We start from the raw sequence: 18,903 nt of genomic DNA on the forward strand, positions 1-18,903 counted from the left end.
ATCTCAGATAGAATAGAAATGGCATTTAATGCTACTTAGGACATGGACCTTTAATTCCCTGGACTATTTTCAGAAACATTTGCAAACACCTGCAAACTTGGGGCTGAGCCTGTTTGCCTAACTAGCCAGGCATGGTTTGCAACTATTTGTTCTCAAGGGACAAAGAGTTTTGAAACCCATTATCAGACAAACTTGAGTACACTTTGGGATATGAAAAATTGCAGCTCAAAAGTCATAACTTGACTTAAATCCTAAGTTCTGACCCAGGTGTGATATTCACAGTAAAAGTACCCTTAAGGAAGCCACTGGGGGTTAAGCTTCTCTGAAAGTTCCTATATAGAAATGGAAAGAGATAAAACAGTGAAAGCTTCTTTTTTCCCTACCCCAAACAGTGTTTCTGTTTTGACTAACATATCTCTATTAATTAAATTAACCTCCTGCTTGATGCCGCCTGCAATTCCACAGTGCCTTTTAGTGTGACTTGGTGAATAAGGCAAGTCTTGCTTCAAACACTGAAGTCACCAAAGACCTGAGAAAAAGAAATTAGAAACTGAGTGAAAAATTACAATGTATCAGGCTTTTGAAGTGAAACCGGAGTTGCTTGTCTTGTGGTTACTCTTCTAATACAGGTTTTATTTTCTTCAATTATACCTGGTTTTATTAAGTGCATAATTATAACATAACTGTTTGGTTATATGATAACAGGTAAAGGTTATGGCTTTGGGACCAAGTGAGTTGGGGAGCCATTAGCTGTTGTTTCTGCCAGAGTGAAAAATACCAAGACCAAAGTAATGTTCCAGGACAGAGCATTAGATAGACCGTGAAAAGTAGAAACTGGGTTATTTGTTTTGTCTTGGTACAGTGGTTGTTCACCTGATAACATTAGCTTCTCTTAAAATGTAATTAGCATTTATTCCACTAAGCATTATTGTATGTTAGATATTAGTGGGACACAGCACAGTATGTTGTAAATATGGCCTTTGGTGCATAGATGGCTAATTCAGTGCTAATGTCATTATCAAAGGTTGCAGAGGAGCAATGTCCTAAAATGTCTGTTCTTTGTGAAATAACCTCCTGTAGTTATTCAAATGTGACTAATGATGCATCTCCTGCAGAAATTTTATTTATTTGGTATGTCCCCTTATTCTTCTTAAGAAATGGTTAGAAACAGGAGGGGAAAAAAAAAAGAAGAATCAATTTTCTATGCTTTTCTTTGCCTCCTGATTAATTTTTGGTCTCAGGAAAGCAAAAATGTACATTGGCAATTTCACACCTTGTTACATCTTCTGTTTGCTTTCATCACATGCATGGCTGTTTTCATAAGTGGCAAACATAAACATAAATGATGTAATATCCCTCTTTGATCTTGACTGTGTGGCTGAGAAATTAATGCATATGTGCAGAACATGAACAATTCACAATGTACATCCACCTTTTGTTGTGTCAAGGCAGGGATTTGAACAAGACTTCTGTCTGCTTACATAAGAAACATGAGATATTAGAGCTTTATACATCTTGACTCTTAAGTGAATTTATTTTTTTACATGTTGTACTCCAAATGGAAGGGTTCTGTGGCTTGACTTCTTTCTATTAAGAGGATTCTGCCCTTGCAGAAGCAGTGACCTTTGAAAAGCAAGTCTTAAGCAATCCTTTTATTCTTCTGAGATCATATAGCACAGTATCCAGTTGCAGGCTTTTAAGATGGAATGATTACAGGCTTTGTCCACTTGCCTGGATTGGATTACATTTTGTTTGACAAAGAAAACTCTAAAATACTTATACCTTCCTTCCTTCACTTCAGAGTATCGTAATCTCTGTGCATTGAGGATGCAGAGTAGTTGCTGTATCATGCCAGCACCGCTGGGATTTATTGAATTTACTTAATTGGCCTTTATCTCATGGTTACACTTTAACACTTCTTTTGAAGGAGATTCAAAAAGGATGCAGTTACTCCTCTTGTAATTTACTTTGAGAGTTGGGTACTCATTTTCTTATCTTCCTTCCATTTCCCGGTAGAGCAGAGCATTCTGTGAGCCACAATTGAACATGTTAAAGACTTGCACACCCAGAGATTTAAGTCCATGAAGCTGCTCACTAGCCAAGCTTTTTGCACATGCTTTTTAAAGAGAATGCTCTGGCTTAGGGGTGTAGGAAGTTTGATGGGTGTATTTGGGTGGCTGGTGGTGCATTTTGTGTTGTACTGCGCAGGTGCACGTAAAGGAGAGCTGAACTGCCCTGAACCTCCTAGGGAAAGATTTTGCAGCAGAGTTTGGGAGCACTTGCATTGTTTTCTTGGCTGTAAAGTGCTTGTGAGCCTCAGTCTTATAAACACTTCAGGAAACCTCAGTAAAGAAGATGAAAAATCCATTATTTGATCAGGCGATTTTGATACTGGCAATTGCATAGTTTTAACCTTCCCGAGAGGCATTCAATACCAGGGAGGGCTGAGGCCTTCCCCCACTGCTCTTCTCAGGTTTGCTTTTGCTAATAGGAGTTTAAAACAGTTTAATGCTCAGCACCGATGTTCTCTATCCTGCCAGACCTCTGCTGCCAGCTTGGAGGGATTTGGGGGCACTGGAGATCAGTCCCAGAGGGCATAGGTCCCTTTTTCTGAGTGCTTTGGTGGCTCCTCCCTGTACATGTAGCATCTGAGTGGCTCGCAACAAGCGATCGGTATCATCTATTTAACAAGGACTGTAAAATCTCATTTTACTTGGCACCATCACCACACAGTGTTTCCCAGTGCCCCTGAAAACCTTGCATTAGAAGGGGCCTTCATTCTATTTGAATGGTGCTCACTACTCACTCTTATTTTCTCTGACCATACACATGTGCAGGGATCATGCATCTCATAGGCACAACTCAGCTTGTTGTGCACGTGCATGCACAACGCATATTTAGGCACCTGGGTTGATTAATGGAAATTCCTTTGCCAGATGAACAGTTCGTATTTAGGTTGTTATTTGCCTACACATAGCCCAAAAACTTGTAGAGGACATCAGTCAGAGAGGGGTAAGGTGACTTTTGCAGATGAAAAATTGTTGGTGATCACCATGCAGTGCCTGCATAAATAATATGATCATCATTCAAATCAAGGTGGTTTTTACTCGCTCAGTGGAGCAGTTGTGAGCACAGTGGTGGACGCACAGTTAAAAAGCAAACACTGTGCAGCTTGATGCCAGCTCTCCAGCAGAAAACAGCATGGAAATAGCCAACACCTTTCAGGATCCTTCAAGAGCCAAGTGGGGAAAGTAAACAGGAGTGTAAAAAACTAGGGCTAAAGCAAGACTGAGATGTGGGAACTTGCTGTAACAGAGAAGTCTTGCTGCTAGCCTTCAGTCCAAGAATAATTGTCTGGAGCTCTTCCCTTACTTTTTGGCTTAAAATCAGACCAGGAAAAGAATTTTTTGTTGTTTTTATTTTACTTAATGGGTTGGGTTTTTTGTAGTGTTAAGATAATTAGCTAGTCCTGCATATAGAAGAAATTTTTTTATAGTTCCAAATACATTTTGCAAGATAAAATGTGGTTATTTGCTGCTGCTCTTTGCACTCCATTGCCCATATGGCCACAAAAGTCTTTGTCATGGGTCTCCTCAGGCCCCCTGTCGTCCTTGCAGGAGCTGGCCTGTGTGGAGGGTGATTTAAAGTCCCTCACCCAGGCGTGGCCTATTTTATCTCTGGAGAAGCTGCTCTTGGCCCTGCAAATGGGAGACTATGAATTTCTCCCATCCCCTTTTCTTTTCACTCTGTGTTGTTTCCTAATCACTGGCATGAAATACCTGGGATGTTAGGGTTGCATTGCCCATAGCAACTTTTGCTAGAGAGCTGGCAGGGGTGGCAGCAACCACAACTTTAAAAGTCTCTGCAGACATCGGGCTGAATACAAAGGATCAAGCCTGTTTCTGATGCACATGTCTGCTGCAAAGGGCAGATAACCTTTCAGGGCTGCATCTTGAAATAATGAGCAGAGCTGGTATAGCTGCTCTCATGCTGTGGCTTCCCCAAGCACACTGCGAACTTCCGAACTGTGATTGCCATTAAAATCTTTTGCCATTTGCAAGGAATTAGCATCACTATGTGAGCTGTAACACCCCAGTGATATTTATCGAGAGCAATTGAATTATAAGGGTTGTAATATTCCTTGCTTCTAGAAGGGGGGGGGTGGGGGGGGCTGAAAGATGCCTAGGCTTAAACTACTTAAAATACAAAAATAGTTAAGGAGCCCATGTAACCTAAGGTCTTCTGAAAAATATATGCCTTGAAAGCAGGCAAAAGAAAGCAAAACATAATCAGTATGTAATTCTGATAACGTAGGCCCCTGGCACATATGAAAAGAGAAGATGTGCAGTTGATGTGTTTGAAAAGTGTTTGAAAAGATGGGGTTGATGTGTAAGCTGTGATAGTAGTTCATGTTGTTACTTTGCTTGGTGGCCATGCTACTGAAAATCTGTGCAAGTCGAGTTGTTAAAAATGGGCAAATACCACCAAGGCGAAAACAGACCCCACTGATTTGCAGTAGCTAAGGATTGCCTTGTGTTTGCGGATGCTCTGATGAGTTTGACTTTGGCTGAGGCAGACCATCTACTAACAATGGTTTTCATCTGTTCTGTTTTTCTCCTGTCTTGCAGCACCTTCTCCAGTCAGTAGTGTGAAAAAAGGGAAGATCACTAAAAATAGCATCTCCCTTTCCTGGCAGGAGCCAGATCGACCCAACGGCATCATCCTGGAATACGAAATCAAATATTTTGAAAAGGTGTGATGGACTGATTGCTGAGCTTCCCAAGTACCTTCTCTTTATTGTTTTCTTCTTTTAGTCATAATTATTTGAGTCATGGAAGGGAATGGAGAGATTTTATGCATAAATCAATGTCAGATTGATTTTGCAGTAAATGATTAGGAAGACTTGAAATGAGGCTGTTGTTTTCCATTAGTGTGCCACTTCTCTTGAACAAATACATTAAATCTGCATGTCAGATTCCTCTCTGGACTTACCACATTAAGATAGAGCCTGCTCATTTGTTAAAAATAGAAGGGGTTGGGGACTGAGCATCTGTCTCCTCCCAGAAACATCAGGCAATCCCTTGCCTTTGGTATTTCAGTTTCTCACTTGATTTTCCATCCGCTCTGAAAGGAGAGGAGAAGGGGGTTTTGGAGAGATTGTATGTGCTCTGATATGAAGAAGGGGATCCTGGCTTAAAAACTTGCCTGGGTTTTCCAGCTCTTGCTCTCTATTTAAAGGGAAGCAGTCTCCCCACAAAACTTGCCTCTCCTAGTCTTCATTTCAAGTGGTGACTTGTTCTCTTCCTGCAAAATTAATGTCATTTAAATGAAATTGTTACAAATGCACTTTATCAAGGTAGTGTATTTTGAGTGATACGGCCTTAAATCTCTGGAAATCTTAGAATTCCAAAAATCAGGCTTTCAGGATTTGACTAAATAGCAATTTTTTTGCCTTAGCTGGAATTGTAAGGTGTTCTTTTTTCCTCCAAAACGTCCAGGCTTTCTACACGAAAACAAGAGGAAAATAATGAAATTGAGTCACAATTCACTTCTTTAGGGGGATTGAATTTCTATTTTAAGGAAGATATTCCATTAGTTCTGTCTGTGACCCAGGTGAAATCACTAAACATGGACCAGGACTAGATCCTTACTCCTTCTCTCTTCTTTCTCTGACCGTGGAAAGGACCTGCTCAAGCAGTCCATTCAAACAGGGGAAAGAATTTCTTAAATCTTCTCCATCAAAATAAAATCAACATTATTTTTGCAGATGAGGGAGCTTGTGAAATATCACTACATATGTGAGTGACTTAAACAGGGCTGATGTTTTCAAGAAGATTAAAGTACACAGCAAGAATCAGGATATTTTGTTGCTGGAAATAATCCAGTACTAATTATTTTATTAACTTGTTTGAATGACTGTTGGGGTACATTGAATCCTTACCATGGAGTGGCTTGGGAAGAACAGCTTTTAGAGACCAAAAAAATGTAAAGCAAATAATTAAAGTAAAAAATTCATATATTCCTTCATTTTCCTTAGTTTGTTTTCAAACAAATTGGCAGGAGAGGGGACTTAAAATGTTGCGTTTGTAGCCTAGAACTAGTCTCAAATACCTTCAGCCAATAGTTCCTCAAGACTGAGTCCTTTGTGGAGAGGTAGCTCCAGCCAGTCCAAGTTTGTGCTATCTTGATTTATTTTCTTCAGGCTGATAGTGAAGCTCAGTGTTTTCCATAGAAAAGCCCAAGAGTCCAAGTGTTTGCAGAAGCCAACAGTGAATTGGAAAGTTAATTGGCTGACATACAAGGAAAGATGTGACCTAATATTCACTTACTGCTTTTTAACCAGTTGTTGAGATAGGTTTGGGATATTGCTCTTAATCCTTTTTGTTTGTTGCTACTATATTTTATAATTTACATTCTCTCACTTTTCAGCCCTTCGTAAGGGTAAATTCACAGCATTCATTTTCAAGGGGCAGGAATGATTTATATTAGATGTTTGGGAAAACTGAGTTTTGTCAGATTGCATTCCTGTAAGAGGATCACTCCTTAATAAGGAAAAAAAGGCACGTGTGTGTGTGTGTGTGTGTGTGTGTCTGTACACATTTCTCCAAAACAGGCTTCAATTGAGAAATTTTGTAATCTTATATTCAGAAATTCCCAGCACCTTAGCCAGGCACATTGCTGTCTATGGGAAGCTGGCCATTAAATTAAAAAGAAAAAAGAAAAATGAGCTCAGATTCTAAGAGGTATCCAGAAATCTTGGTAAGGAACTACTAAAACCTCTGGTTTAACTCATAACAATTTGGATCTGAGTGGATATTGATGCCTTTTCCTGGTCTTAAAATCAAGAGTCAAACACGGTTAGAAGGGAAAAAGGGATTTTACCTTGGTATTTATTTTAAGGATCCTTAGGTGCACACGTCCAGGTCAAATGCACCAAAATGCACCCCACAAAATGCACACCCCAAAAGATCTGGTATAACATTATAGGTCTTACTAATTAGCATATCTATCAAAGATTCCCCAGTGAGAGGCTTGAATGAGCCCCCCTCCCCAAGGAGCCTTCCCCTGGATGGTTCTATCTCAGTTTACAGAATGTGTTCTGGAGAGGACCTTGGGGTCTGGGGCAGACTGATCTCTACCTACGAAGCTTCTAAAATGTTTAGTCTTGTAGCTGAACAAACAAGTCCAAGAATGTAGGTAAAAAGCACTAAGAATACAGAAGTTGTAAAAAGGTATAACAGGGGTATAAAAGAAAAGGCAAAAAATCTTCATGGTATCAATATGGTGAATAAAAAGCAGTTTCCAAATTTGTAGACCTTAATTTATGAGCTCTTGTCTAGATTATGTGTTACAGTAAATAATTCTAAGTAATTACTTAGCATTTCAACGAAATTTTAATCAAAGAACTGGAACTGTTTCACATTAGAAACTGATGTAGATGAAGATTTATTTCAGCAATTTTTCTTCAAGTTCATTGCTTCAGAGTGCAAAAATTAGGTATTTTCCTGGAGTTTTGGTTTATTATTCCGTTCCCAAGGTCTAATTCGTTGTTCTAGAAATGCAAACATAAAGTTGTACAATGTGTAATATATTATTCTCTTTTAGGCCTACTTACATTACTGGGAAGCCGTTTTGGTGTAAATCAAAATCCCTTTTTAAGGCAATGGGACTTGTTTTATCTTCCCTGTGCCTTGGGATTGATCTTTGTATGATGAACCTTTCCACTGCTCCAGGCCATGTACATCCCGAGCAGTGGAGAGCTGCTTCTGCTGCAGATGCCAGTTGCATGCCTCCTAGAGTCACTGATTATAAAAGAGAAAATCAGGTCTCACATTTTGTATTGCAGAAAGGACCTTCAGAGAGGGGGTTTTTGAGGAAGAAATCCTCAAAAATGCATACTTCAGTCATCTTTTGTAATGTCACTCTGGGGGTTTTTAAGAGTCTGTCTTCTCTGAGAGCTAGTCTTTGTGTGTTTGAACTTTGTGGTTTTTGTTGGGAAAAGGACCAGGAGACGAGCTACACCATCATCAAGTCCAAAGAGACAACAATTACGGCAGATGGCTTGAAGCCAGGCTCAGCGTACGTCTTCCAGATCCGAGCCCGGACAGCTGCCGGCTACGGGGGCTTCAGCCGAAGATTCGAGTTCGAAACCAGCCCAGTGTGTAAGTCTTTAATTACTGTCAGCCCCTGTCTCTGCAATGGTTACCAGAAACAAGTCAGGGGATCGATATCTTTGCAGAGAGCTCTTCCTTTTATTGGCTTCATCCCTTGACTTTGGAAACATCAGGCACATCATCACGCTGCGCTTGACATATCTGTCCTTTGCTTCCTCAACCCACATGGTGAGGCAGGAGATCTTCAGGCTTCAGAAATTCATGGCATTCCCTGCTTAGAAGAGCCCTGTATTTACAGGAGCTGGTGTAAGAGAGTCTGTCCTCTCAGGAGGGGCAGAGAGGATGGGACCTGCTCCTCTGCACCTCATAACGGCTGTCTGCAGAGGATGTTGAGCTCTCCTAAGTATCTACATCTGGGAGGGAAAACCCTGAAACGGTGCCTCTCCGCAAGGGGAAGAGTTGAACCAGCATTAGTGTCTTTAGTGTCTTTTGGTGAAAGTTCCTGTCAAGTTAAAAGATGGTTTCTGTTGGCTGCCAATGCCATAGCCTCGAGAAAAGGAGGTTGACTTGTGATCAGAAATGGAAAAAAATGTGCACTGCAGGTTCAGGACTTCTTCTTGGCCTGTTACATTTGTGGGCTTTTAAATTTTCTTAAATATTTTTTTTAATGAATCTGATTATCCAGGGCTGGATTCTGGAACAGATTCTTTGGCAGGGTGAACTCCTGAGGCATGCAGAGGCTCAGATGCTCTTTCTTCTGTGTTCAGGCACGGCTGTGGGGAAATTTTTTTTGTCCCAAATACAAAATTTTGCCGAGGTGTCAAATATAATTTTGTCCACCAGAAAATATGCCTTCTCTCCTTTAGTTTGTACAGCTGTCATTTATTAATTTTTTTATACTATTTGCATGGAAGAAGAATTTTATGGTGGAAATACTCTGATCATTCCTGTGGGAAAGAGACTATTTTCTCTGTTTTCCTTGGAAATTTCAATTCATCAATACTTTGATTACTGTTACTCCGGTTTATTTAAAATTCATCGTCTTTGAGAAGAAGATGCCCAGTTGTCTTTTCAATGCATGCTATCTTTGAAGTCATAATAGATTTTCAAGGGATCATTATACATGTGCAGATGTAGCTGTGGAGCCAGTGATTAAGCTAATACAGTGAAAATTGCATCACAATGCAAACATTAATGCAATAAGGACAGTCTATTTAATGTATTTCTTATTGTATTAACCATTAATTGTGCCCTATATGTACCAACCAAATCATGTTATGCCAAAAAATTATTCTATACAGCTTTTCTCAGTTGATAACTTTCTAGCTTAGAGTTGTTTGAGTAATAGTGTTCTGGTCGATTAATGAGTAACACATGAAATATGTGCAGATTTGATCTATTACCTATGATCCTGGTCCAAAAATAATGGCACTTCCATAAAGCCCATCATCTAAGTATCTGTGTTAATCAGGACTTTTGGAGGACATCACATGGAAATATTTTTAAACGCTAGGAATTCCATGGGTCATTTAGTCATACCCACATCCCAGTCGATTCCTCATTTTAAAGGCAGAGGAATAGGTACTTTGCCGATATTTTTGAGTTGCTGGCATAGTCAGCGAATACCTATTGCGTGGTTCCCAGTTTAGGAACTGGGAATTGTTCATCTGTTGGACTCAAGCTCTGGCTGAGGCCAGACTTAACCAGATCCTTAAACACTTGATAGGATTGAAATACAATGTAAGCCTAAGTATCTTGCAATATGCATCTCTGTTTGACATTTAAAACCTTAGAAAAAGCTTTTTTTCCCCCAAAGTCAATATTAGTGTCAGGAGTGTGACCAGACTCCCGCTGCTTTCCTGCACATCCTGGAGATTTCGAAAGCAAGCACAGATCGAAATCTCACTGCTACATCAAGAGTACAGATCTGAACTTCTTGTTAGAGCCAAAGCAAATGATTTTTATTCAAGCAAAGATGAAAACCTTTTGGTGGCTGTTCTGAGAAACAAAAACACTCTCCAAGTAGTTTGGACCGAACAACAGGTTTCGTTTCCAGTTCACAAGGTTTCTGTAGTTATCTTTAATACATTTGGAGGAGTTATACAACAACAGCCTGAGAAATGCAATGGAGGAAAGCTATAACCTGTTTTGGACTTCCCTCTTTTTCCAGGTTTTGGGAATTTTTGCATACTTCTTCCTGCTTGGGCAATTCTGCAAAGCACCATGAAGCAGCCAGGGCTTTGATTTTCAGTGAATTTTGTTATCTGAGTGGAAGCTGTTGCTGGGTATATCCACTTGTGCTTCCTCATTTCCAAATGTCACTGAGCTTGTCTAGCCCCAAAAACTAACCTTGCCAAGAGCTGGGTTTTGGCTGGCTTGGTGAACTAATCCACCTGGTACGCGGGGCAGGAAGAAGAACGTATCACCAAGCCAAGAAGCGGTAATGCAGGTGTGTGTGTCCCCTTGACTTTGAATGGCAGCAAGTCCCAGCTTGGCTTATGAATTCAGGCTTTTCACCTGCCATAGATACACAGCAGAATTTATCTCATTTCCCCATCCCTTGAGCTGTGCAAAAAACCACCAATCACTGCTTAATGTTCTCCTTTAAATGTTTTTCTTTTTAATTCTTTTGTCAAGAAAGCAATAAAACACCATCTTAAGGAGCCCCCATAAGTTTGTGAGGTTAATAAAATCTCTGGATGATGGCAGGGGTTTGGAGCAGTTAACATTAAATATTTAATGTATCTGGACCAATCCTTCTGAAATCACTTACGTTGCTGTAGCAGGTCCACCCCGCTCGCGGTTAAGCACCGGAGAGCTCCCATATGAAGAGCTACTTGAAGCCCAGTGCAGATCAATGTTTAATGCCATACCTTTCTGTCTTTCCTTTAACAATTAATATGGGACTATATTCAGTTATTTTATAGCCTTCATAATGTTAATCCTGTGCTAAGGACCCTTTTTTAGTTCAATCATTTAGTTAAAGGCTTCTTCAGTACGCAATCAATTCCTGCTGCTCTCTGGGGTGGATGAAGCTTCATCCTGGGCTGGCACGAGGTTAAGAGCTATAATGAGGTTTTCCCCCACAGAGCAGTGGTGCCTGTGCCAGGGAGCTGGTTTTGCAGGGAGGATGTGAGATTTGTACCCTGGGGTGGCTATATACGTGCAGCGAAGAGGGTGAGGTGAGGAGACTTTGGTTTCTGCTTGGGGAACCCCACATACAAACCCCTGGGAGAGGTGGGCTCCTTCCCCTGCCATGTAGGGCAGATAAACAAGACACAAGTGGTATTAGCATTTCCATTTTACAGCCTGCAGGAGCTTGCTCACCTGCTCTTACTTGACCTGTGTCAAAACTCAGTTCTCAATCAGCTTTCATGACCTTTCTGCTGCATCTTTATCACCAGATCAGTCTCCTGCCTTTTGGCGGGGCTTGTAAGGAGGGCTCCTTACAAGGCACGGGCTGGAAGAGTTTTGCTTCCTTGAATTTTGGCCAATCAAAAGACCAACTCATGTACATGTCTTAGCAAATTCCTGTTTTACAGAGGGCACCTTATGGCAGTGTGATAGAGATGCCACAAGGAGTTAGTTTGTAATTATTTAAAACTTCTTGAAGTGCAGGTAATTCTTTTTATCTTGTAGATTTTGCTTATGTCTGTTAGCAATAATATTCTATAAATGTTCTCTCTGCCTGTTGGGTTTTCATCCAAATGAGAGCCTGTTGGGTTTTCATCTTTTATCTCTGATTTCTAATGCAGCTAACTCAGGGAGAAAAACTTGAGTTCACAAACTCAAAGGCTGCATTCTGCAACACTTTGGTTTCTGAATTCAGCAATGAGATGCAATTTTGTTGGGTTTTTGGCTTAGTGTTGCATGTAGTTTTGTTTCCTTTCCACCCATATCCCTTCCAAACTAGAAACAGACAGCAAAGGGGGAAAACACAAACCATAAAAGAAGAAACAAACTGGTAAGACTTGAAACCTCACTGGCAGCCTCACTAGAAAGACTCTCATGAGTGCTGACTGTCATTTTAACCCTAATCTCCATCTTCTGTTTCTCATCTCAGCAGTAGCTGCATCCAGCGACCAGAGCCAGATTCCTATAATTGTTGTGTCTGTAACAGTGGGAGTCATTCTGCTGGCTGTTGTTATCGGTTTCCTTCTCAGCGGAAGGTAAGAGAAGAAGCTGTGTATTTATACTTCTTCAACTTCTGTAATAACTTTTATCTGACCAGCTGATTAGTGTGATTTAGGCAAAAGCAGCATGTGAACAAAGCTGTCAAGCGGTAGCACTGTAAAACAGCACGAGGGTGGGCTGATTGATCTGTTTGGACAAGCAGGAGTGACAGAGGCACTCTCACAGATGTAGTTCACTTCCCAATGATTTTCATCTGTGTGTAGACTGGCCCTCATTATTTGACTCGATTCTCACAGGAGTGTTTTCACATTCCTTTAAAAATAAGCAGAACATGTTATTACAGGTAAAATATCTTCAGCTCCATATGTTTGCACTCAGAGCTTGCAATGGACTTCGCTCACGCAGAAAACTTGACATCAGGAAAACACTTGCAAAAGAAATGAGGATAAATCCACCAGAATGGCAAATGCCCCACATTTTGGTCAGATCTGGATTTCATTTTTCCTGTGTATGATACTAATGTGTTCCCCAAGTGTTAGTAAATTATACAGAGAGCTTCTCCCACAGAGGGAGACACTCTGCTTCAAACCATCCCATTGACTTCTCATGTGCTTAAACATAGGCAAGTGATGAAAGCCTGGGCTATACCATCTTTGGCAACTCTAATGGAAGTTGATGGAATTTTTTGATGAACAAGAGATGGTGGTACTGGGGCAAAATCTGGCTTGTATCAGGATAAGTTTGTACTGTAACATTAAATTTGTTTGGCAGCCAGCATGGAAGGCACTTTTTTCATATTCTACATGTATACGAGTACATTTTTTTAGTGGCAGTAGTCAAATGATGCAACATCCTTCATGCATTTGTGAAGTACACCAAGCAGTGTGAAGTACTCCACACAGCAACGTGAAGTACATCTACTGATAAGGCTGAATGTTTTCGGTGCAAAGTAAACATTTTTTCTTCTAAGGTACCCATCAGCCCACAGTTGCTTTTATGATACAGGTCTGTCTTAAGCTCAGGTCTAGCAAGGTGGCTGTAAATTACAGGATATTGTAAGCATTAAGATGTTACAGACACTGAGGAACTGCACTGAATTAATTGGTTGAGGGTCTTATTTCCCAGAGGAGGTAAGGTATCAGTCTGCAAATGCAGAGCAGTGAAATCCTGCCAGGCTGAGCAACTCGGTCCCCAGGCATAAGGCATCTGTGGAAGGACATGGACACACAGTTATTTCCTGTCTGGAAAGGTAAGTGTGCTGCTAGACTCATCTCCACTCAAGGTCAGAGACTGACAGCCTCTTCCAGCTCAGCTGTTCAAGCTCCTGTTGTCTGCTTTGAGTGACTTGTTTGGCTTAAAAATGGAAAAGTAAATGCTCCTGTCTGCCTGAGAAGCATGCAGCAGCAGAGAGGAGTGGGGGTGAGTAAATGGCTACAGGCAATTCACACCAGGGCCTACAGGAAAGCTGTGGTCAAAAGACTTGGCGCTGGACACTCTAGACAGGAGTTCAAGTCTTTCCTTAAAGGCTAGAAGTTTTGATTTAAATTCCTCTTCAATCAGAGCAGGTGGATGTGAACCTTGGTTTCCCCCAGCCTGGATGTGTGCTTGTATTGGTGTAGACAGAAGAATGCACGCGTGACCGTAGGGAAGCTGTGGATTTCACCTGGCACCTCTGCAAGGAAGAGTCTGGGGGATGAATGGCAGGTGGAGGAATGTATATCCCTCTGTGGCCATGGGGAATCACAACTGTGTGGCTGACAGTAGCTCTTACTCTTTCCACAGTCGCTGGCAAGCGCTCAGTACCCCACTGAGGAGGATATACCCTTGCAGGTCTCCTTTTCACTGCTACTGTCTCTGGTCTCAGCAAGCAGTTGCAAATCCTGAGCCATTTGTCAGCAGTTCTCATTAGTTACATCCTTCTGTCCTTTTGCCTAATATGCTTTCCAGGATGTGCTTCCTCTTAGCTTTTTATCTCTTGGCATGCTTATAAAAGCCCTTGTGTCCTTTGGCTAGAGTTTTATTGCCGCCTCTGCTACTACCTTAATTCTCCTACCTTGTGCTCACATCTCCCTCTGTTGACCCCAGGGCAGCGGCAGGTTCCTGGAACCTTCTTCATGATGCCACGCTGGATGTCTGGGAAGGGCAGACACAGGGAACTGAGCTCTTCATCCATTTTTATCTTTTCAGTTCTTCCCCTAACTGAAAAGACTACAGTCCCTCAGCTGGAGCTGGTGGAGAAGCCTCCAGCACCAAGGCTGGGTCCATTATTAGAAAATTGGCTTCAAAACCACAGAGCTTCTCAGCCAGTTTGAGTTCCCATGAATTTTAAAGCCCATCTAGTACATTGAGTGACTCGTGAGAACAGCAGAATAAACCCCAAAAATCCAGAAAGATGACAGACAATTTGAAATTAAACAAAGCAAAACAAAGAAATTGCTCTGGTTTGGAAGAAAACGGAGATGCCACTGAGATGTGTCACTCATGCTGCTTTGCCTTGGATATGGATTCAAGGCAATTTGTGGAGTAACTCTCCTGCTGTGACAGCAGGGACAATAAACATGTTCCAAGTCATGGGATAATCCCTTTCTGAAGCAGTTAACCTGTTTCTGGAAGATGTTTTCCTATACCTCTGGAGTGGTTCTGTTGTTCCAGTGCCTGGTTCCAGGGGGTTGCATTTGCTCTTGGCAGTTCTGAAAGTAGTTTCCAGTCATAGGGCTGAGGAGTTTGCTGGAGTCTGCAGGCTTTTTGTTTTTTTGCTAGGTTCCCAAAGGCAGAACCACACCTCTTCCCCTTTTTTTGCTTTCAAGTCTCTGCAGTTTTCTCGCTTCTTTTGAATGAATATAAGTAACAGCTTGGCATTTCCCGTTGGCAGCTGGCCCTAAACCAAAGGTCAGTTGAACAGTAGTTGTGGTGGCATTTCCACATATCAGCATCCATCTGTGGAAATGCACTTTGCGTCTGAAGCTGGAGATTCCTGGGAATTTGAAACTAAATGTGCTTTGCCCTAAACAATTAAGCTGCATTTCAGAGCTGATTTACTTGCAGATGCTCCAGAAAACTTCCTGTAAATAACATGTCCTCTGACCAAGGTCATAAATGCCAAGGCAAATAGCTGATCACTTTTTTGAGTTATCCTGCTCCTTGCATCAAGGGCATATTAATAATATAACAATTGGGATTGCAAATCAAAGAGATTCACTAAATCAGACTGTGGTTGTCTCAGCATAAAAAAGAGAAGTGGATTGAAAATTTATTATTAAACCAGCTACAAGTATTGAATTAAAGAACACCGAGTTGTTACTGTCTTTGTTTCGTTAGGATTATGTGTTCTCAAAAGCACAGTGCATTTTACAGATAGAGCCAAGCTATAGATTTTGCTTTCTTAGCAATGCATGAATTAGATGTCGGTTACCATTATTGTTCCTGATTGAAGCATATATTAATCTAAAACCGTTTACTGACTTTTATTTTAAAGTCTGTGTCGGACAATCCAGTGACAGAGATCTTTGCACTCCACCTCACAGGGAGCAGTAAAGTGTCTCAGTTGTTGTTGTGTGGCATCAGTCTCTTTCTCCCCACAAACTGAGGTAAGGAGCCATCTTTTCAGCAGTCCAGGGAGGAGACCAACTGCTCCAGAGCAGTACTCTACTTTTGTCCTTCAAACCCAGCCCTGTTTGCAAAACAGACAAGGTCTTAGGGTGAGTCTTAAGAGACGGCTGGTCCCTCCAGTCCCCCAAGCTTTCAAACTTCATAGCACTAAACAAAAGCATGAGCTTTTACAGAACAAAGTGGGGAAGATATTAGGTCAATGCTGTGCATGTTTGCAAAAGCTGTTCAAAACAGCTAAGTCAACTGTGCATCTGCATTTACAGCCAACTACCCATTATGGATGACCTTTCCATCTCAAGTGATCTTCCAAAGAACCAGAGGGAGCTTTTCATAGAACTTAGGAAAAAAAAAATTTGAAGCAACAAAAAACTGCCCTTCGCCCTGTGTCTTGCTTTTATGGAAAGTCTCCTTCTGGCAAGGAACTAGCCTTTGAAAGACAGAGCAAAGACAAATCTTGCCACCTGCGTATTGGCAATTAAAGGCTCTTACACCAGCGTATCCATCCTTGACCTTAGCTGATTTAGACTTTTAAATATCCGTGCCTGTGGTCGCAGAGGTCTACTTTCTGGACACAAATATGTGCATCTTGTTAAAAAGTGACTTTCAGGGAATAGAGAGGGTGAAAGATTGTGGTGTGTGTCCTGAGACAGTGTTTACAACCTTCTGTGATGTGGAAGGTCAAAGTGGATGAATTTTTCCACAACCTCCCCCCATCCTATTTTCCTAGTTGTGTCAGGGCTTTTTCAATATTTCCGTAGGACATGGGAGACAGTCTATAGGTAAAGGTTCTCATAGAGAATTTTTCCAGCATGAGTCACAATTTTTGTTAGTCGGGACTTTTTAAAGGATTTTTATCTCTACATTCTTGCCTGCTCTTCCTTCTTCCTGCAGGACATTGTCTCCTGTGATTTATAGCCACTTTATTACGCTGCCTACTGCCAAATATTCCCCACGATTCACCTGACAAGAGGAAGGATTTTGTTGAGGAAGCTCTTGCTCTGCCAAGTCAAAATTCCCATCCACCGAGCGCAGGCAGGGTTTGGTCCTGCTTGTGTTGGGGTCAAGGTTTTTACTACTTCCATCCTATTAACAGCCCTTTGCTGGTACATTTTCCCAGAGAGGAGCAGCACTGGTGTACAGTACCCCTCCCCGAAGGCAAAGTGCTCTAGTGCACCCTTCTGCACAGGGTCGTACCTTCCTAGAGCCGCTGTGGAAGTCTGCTGCCAGTAGCACCGATCTCTAACATCCTGTCAAGATCAGCTTGTCAAATTTGGCTGCTCCATCACCTCATTCCTCTTCTGCTCTAAACACTTTTTGGCTTAGTGCAAACTCGCCAGGCTCCGCAAGCCAGTCTTCGCTCTGCAGTTTCGAGGCGGGTTTAGGGACCCAGGCTAATCTGCCCTCAGATGGCTTTGGCCCAGACAGAAGGTGAGAGTTGACCAAATCTGTAATTAAGCTCCAAGTTATTTCTGAGTTCCTCTGGCAGTGGCCAAGGGAATGGGCTGGGAAGACTGTCATGAACAGATAAGCAACCGGCATTAGCTCTGTCAGAGCAGGGAAAATTGGGGGACAGTGCAGCAGTAAGTGAGAAAACCTCCTCGCCTTCTTGCAAGTGATTTGTTTGATGGCATTGTGCAAGTCCTGTTTCCACTTGGAGAAGGGAATTGGGCTGCCCTTCCAGCTGGAATTTGTAGCAGCTTGAGGCTCCTGCTGAGCAACCCATGTCTATGTAGTCTTTGAAAGTGGGGTTTTACTGTGTCTTCTCTTGGCTGTGGAGCGGGTAGAGAATGAAGAAGGAAGTCAGATTCTTGTCCTTCTGCACTTCTGAATATGTGGATGTTTCACCTTGCTTTGAAATCAGAAGTGTGACCTCTCCTGGGGTTTCGCCATGTAGCGGCACTCGGCCTCTTACCTAGAAAGAAGGTTATCTCTACTTTGTTACATCTTAGACGTAGAAAAGTGTAATGCCAGGGGTCTTTCCAAGTGCAGCTCCTTTCCCTGAAGACATTTCTTTCCTTCCCCGTAGTGACTGCATTGGTATCATCTGCTTGGCCTTCTGCATTCTCAGTTTTTCTCAAACAGTGCAGAGATGCACTTTAACGTGGGAACGAGGATAGCTCAGCAGGAAGAGCAGGGGACTCCTTAAACATTCGTGTATTTTGGGACAAAGTGGGAATATATTCCTAGCAGCTCACAGTGTGTAATGCTGCTTCTCTGATGTTTAGAGCAAGCATGTTGACTCAGGAGTTTCTAGGTGTAGCGCTGGACTCTTGACCTGGAGATGCAGGAAGCAATCATTACCATCACTCAAGGCTGCATGAAGGATTAGAAAAATCTACCCAGGCACCCTCAAGTATTTCAGTCTCTAATTGCAAGCCTCTGAAGAACATCCCATTAGAACAGCTTATTAAAAGCAACAAACGAGACTTTCATTTATCATGATTCCAAGACTTCAACTTACAACTCTTAAAAGCCACATCTATATATGGCAGAGCCTCTCTGAATTCTATCTAGCCATTAAAATGTAGTTTAATTTCAAATGCTCTCTGGGTCATCTGCAGACTTGTGGTAAATTAATTACATTAATTGCAGGAACAGTTGCTGGGGCCCATGATATATATACATTTCATTAACCAAGCCCAGGGTTTGAAACAATGCCAAGGGTGTTGATAAGTCCTCCTCACACAGGTTTATTAAAGTTTGCTCTCTGGACAGTTGGGTTTGCAAACCACGTAAGTGTTGTGGGGGTCACCTTAGAGCTGGAGGAGTGTTGTGTCTGTGTGCCTGAGATAACTGAAAGCAGCAGAGTTGGGCTGGCCAAGGAGCAGGGCAGTGCCAGCAGGCCACAGAGGTCCTGGAGGTGTCACTGCAGCTCCAGGCTCCTCTACATTTTCTCTGCCCATCTGCAGCCCTTTCCTTGAAGCCAGGGCTAGAAGCAGGTGTCACACCTTGTTTCAAGCCAGCTTGGGTTTTGGAGATGGTGTCGCCTCAGCGCCTGTTCTTTCCCAGCAAAGGGGATCTAACGCTGCAGGTGTTTTCTCAATAA

General features: G+C 42.0%; 1 protein-coding gene across 7 annotated transcripts in view; it reads left to right on the top strand.

Moving 5' to 3' along the window:
* The window catches only part of EPHA5 (EPH receptor A5), a 181,713-nt gene that overhangs the window by 138,448 nt on the left and 24,362 nt on the right, over window positions 1-18,903 (top strand). For 4 of the 7 annotated variants that reach the window (XM_042049830.1, XM_042049831.1, XM_042049826.1 and 1 more), the window contains 3 exons: window positions 4,629-4,753; window positions 8,003-8,162; window positions 12,181-12,283. In XM_042049830.1, coding sequence (XP_041905764.1) covers window positions 4,629-4,753; window positions 8,003-8,162; window positions 12,181-12,283 — 388 coding nt within the window. Of the gene's footprint in view, window positions 1-4,628; window positions 4,754-8,002; window positions 8,163-12,177; window positions 12,284-18,903 lie in introns of all 7 variants that reach the window. The other 3 variants (XM_042049829.1, XM_042049825.1, XM_042049827.1) reach the window with 1 other exon arrangement.

Source organism: Corvus kubaryi, unplaced genomic scaffold (assembly GCF_017639235.1).
Source record: "Corvus kubaryi isolate FWS band 111438036 unplaced genomic scaffold, C.kubaryi_AGA036_p1.0 71, whole genome shotgun sequence".
NCBI lineage: Eukaryota > Metazoa > Chordata > Aves > Passeriformes > Corvidae > Corvus > Corvus kubaryi.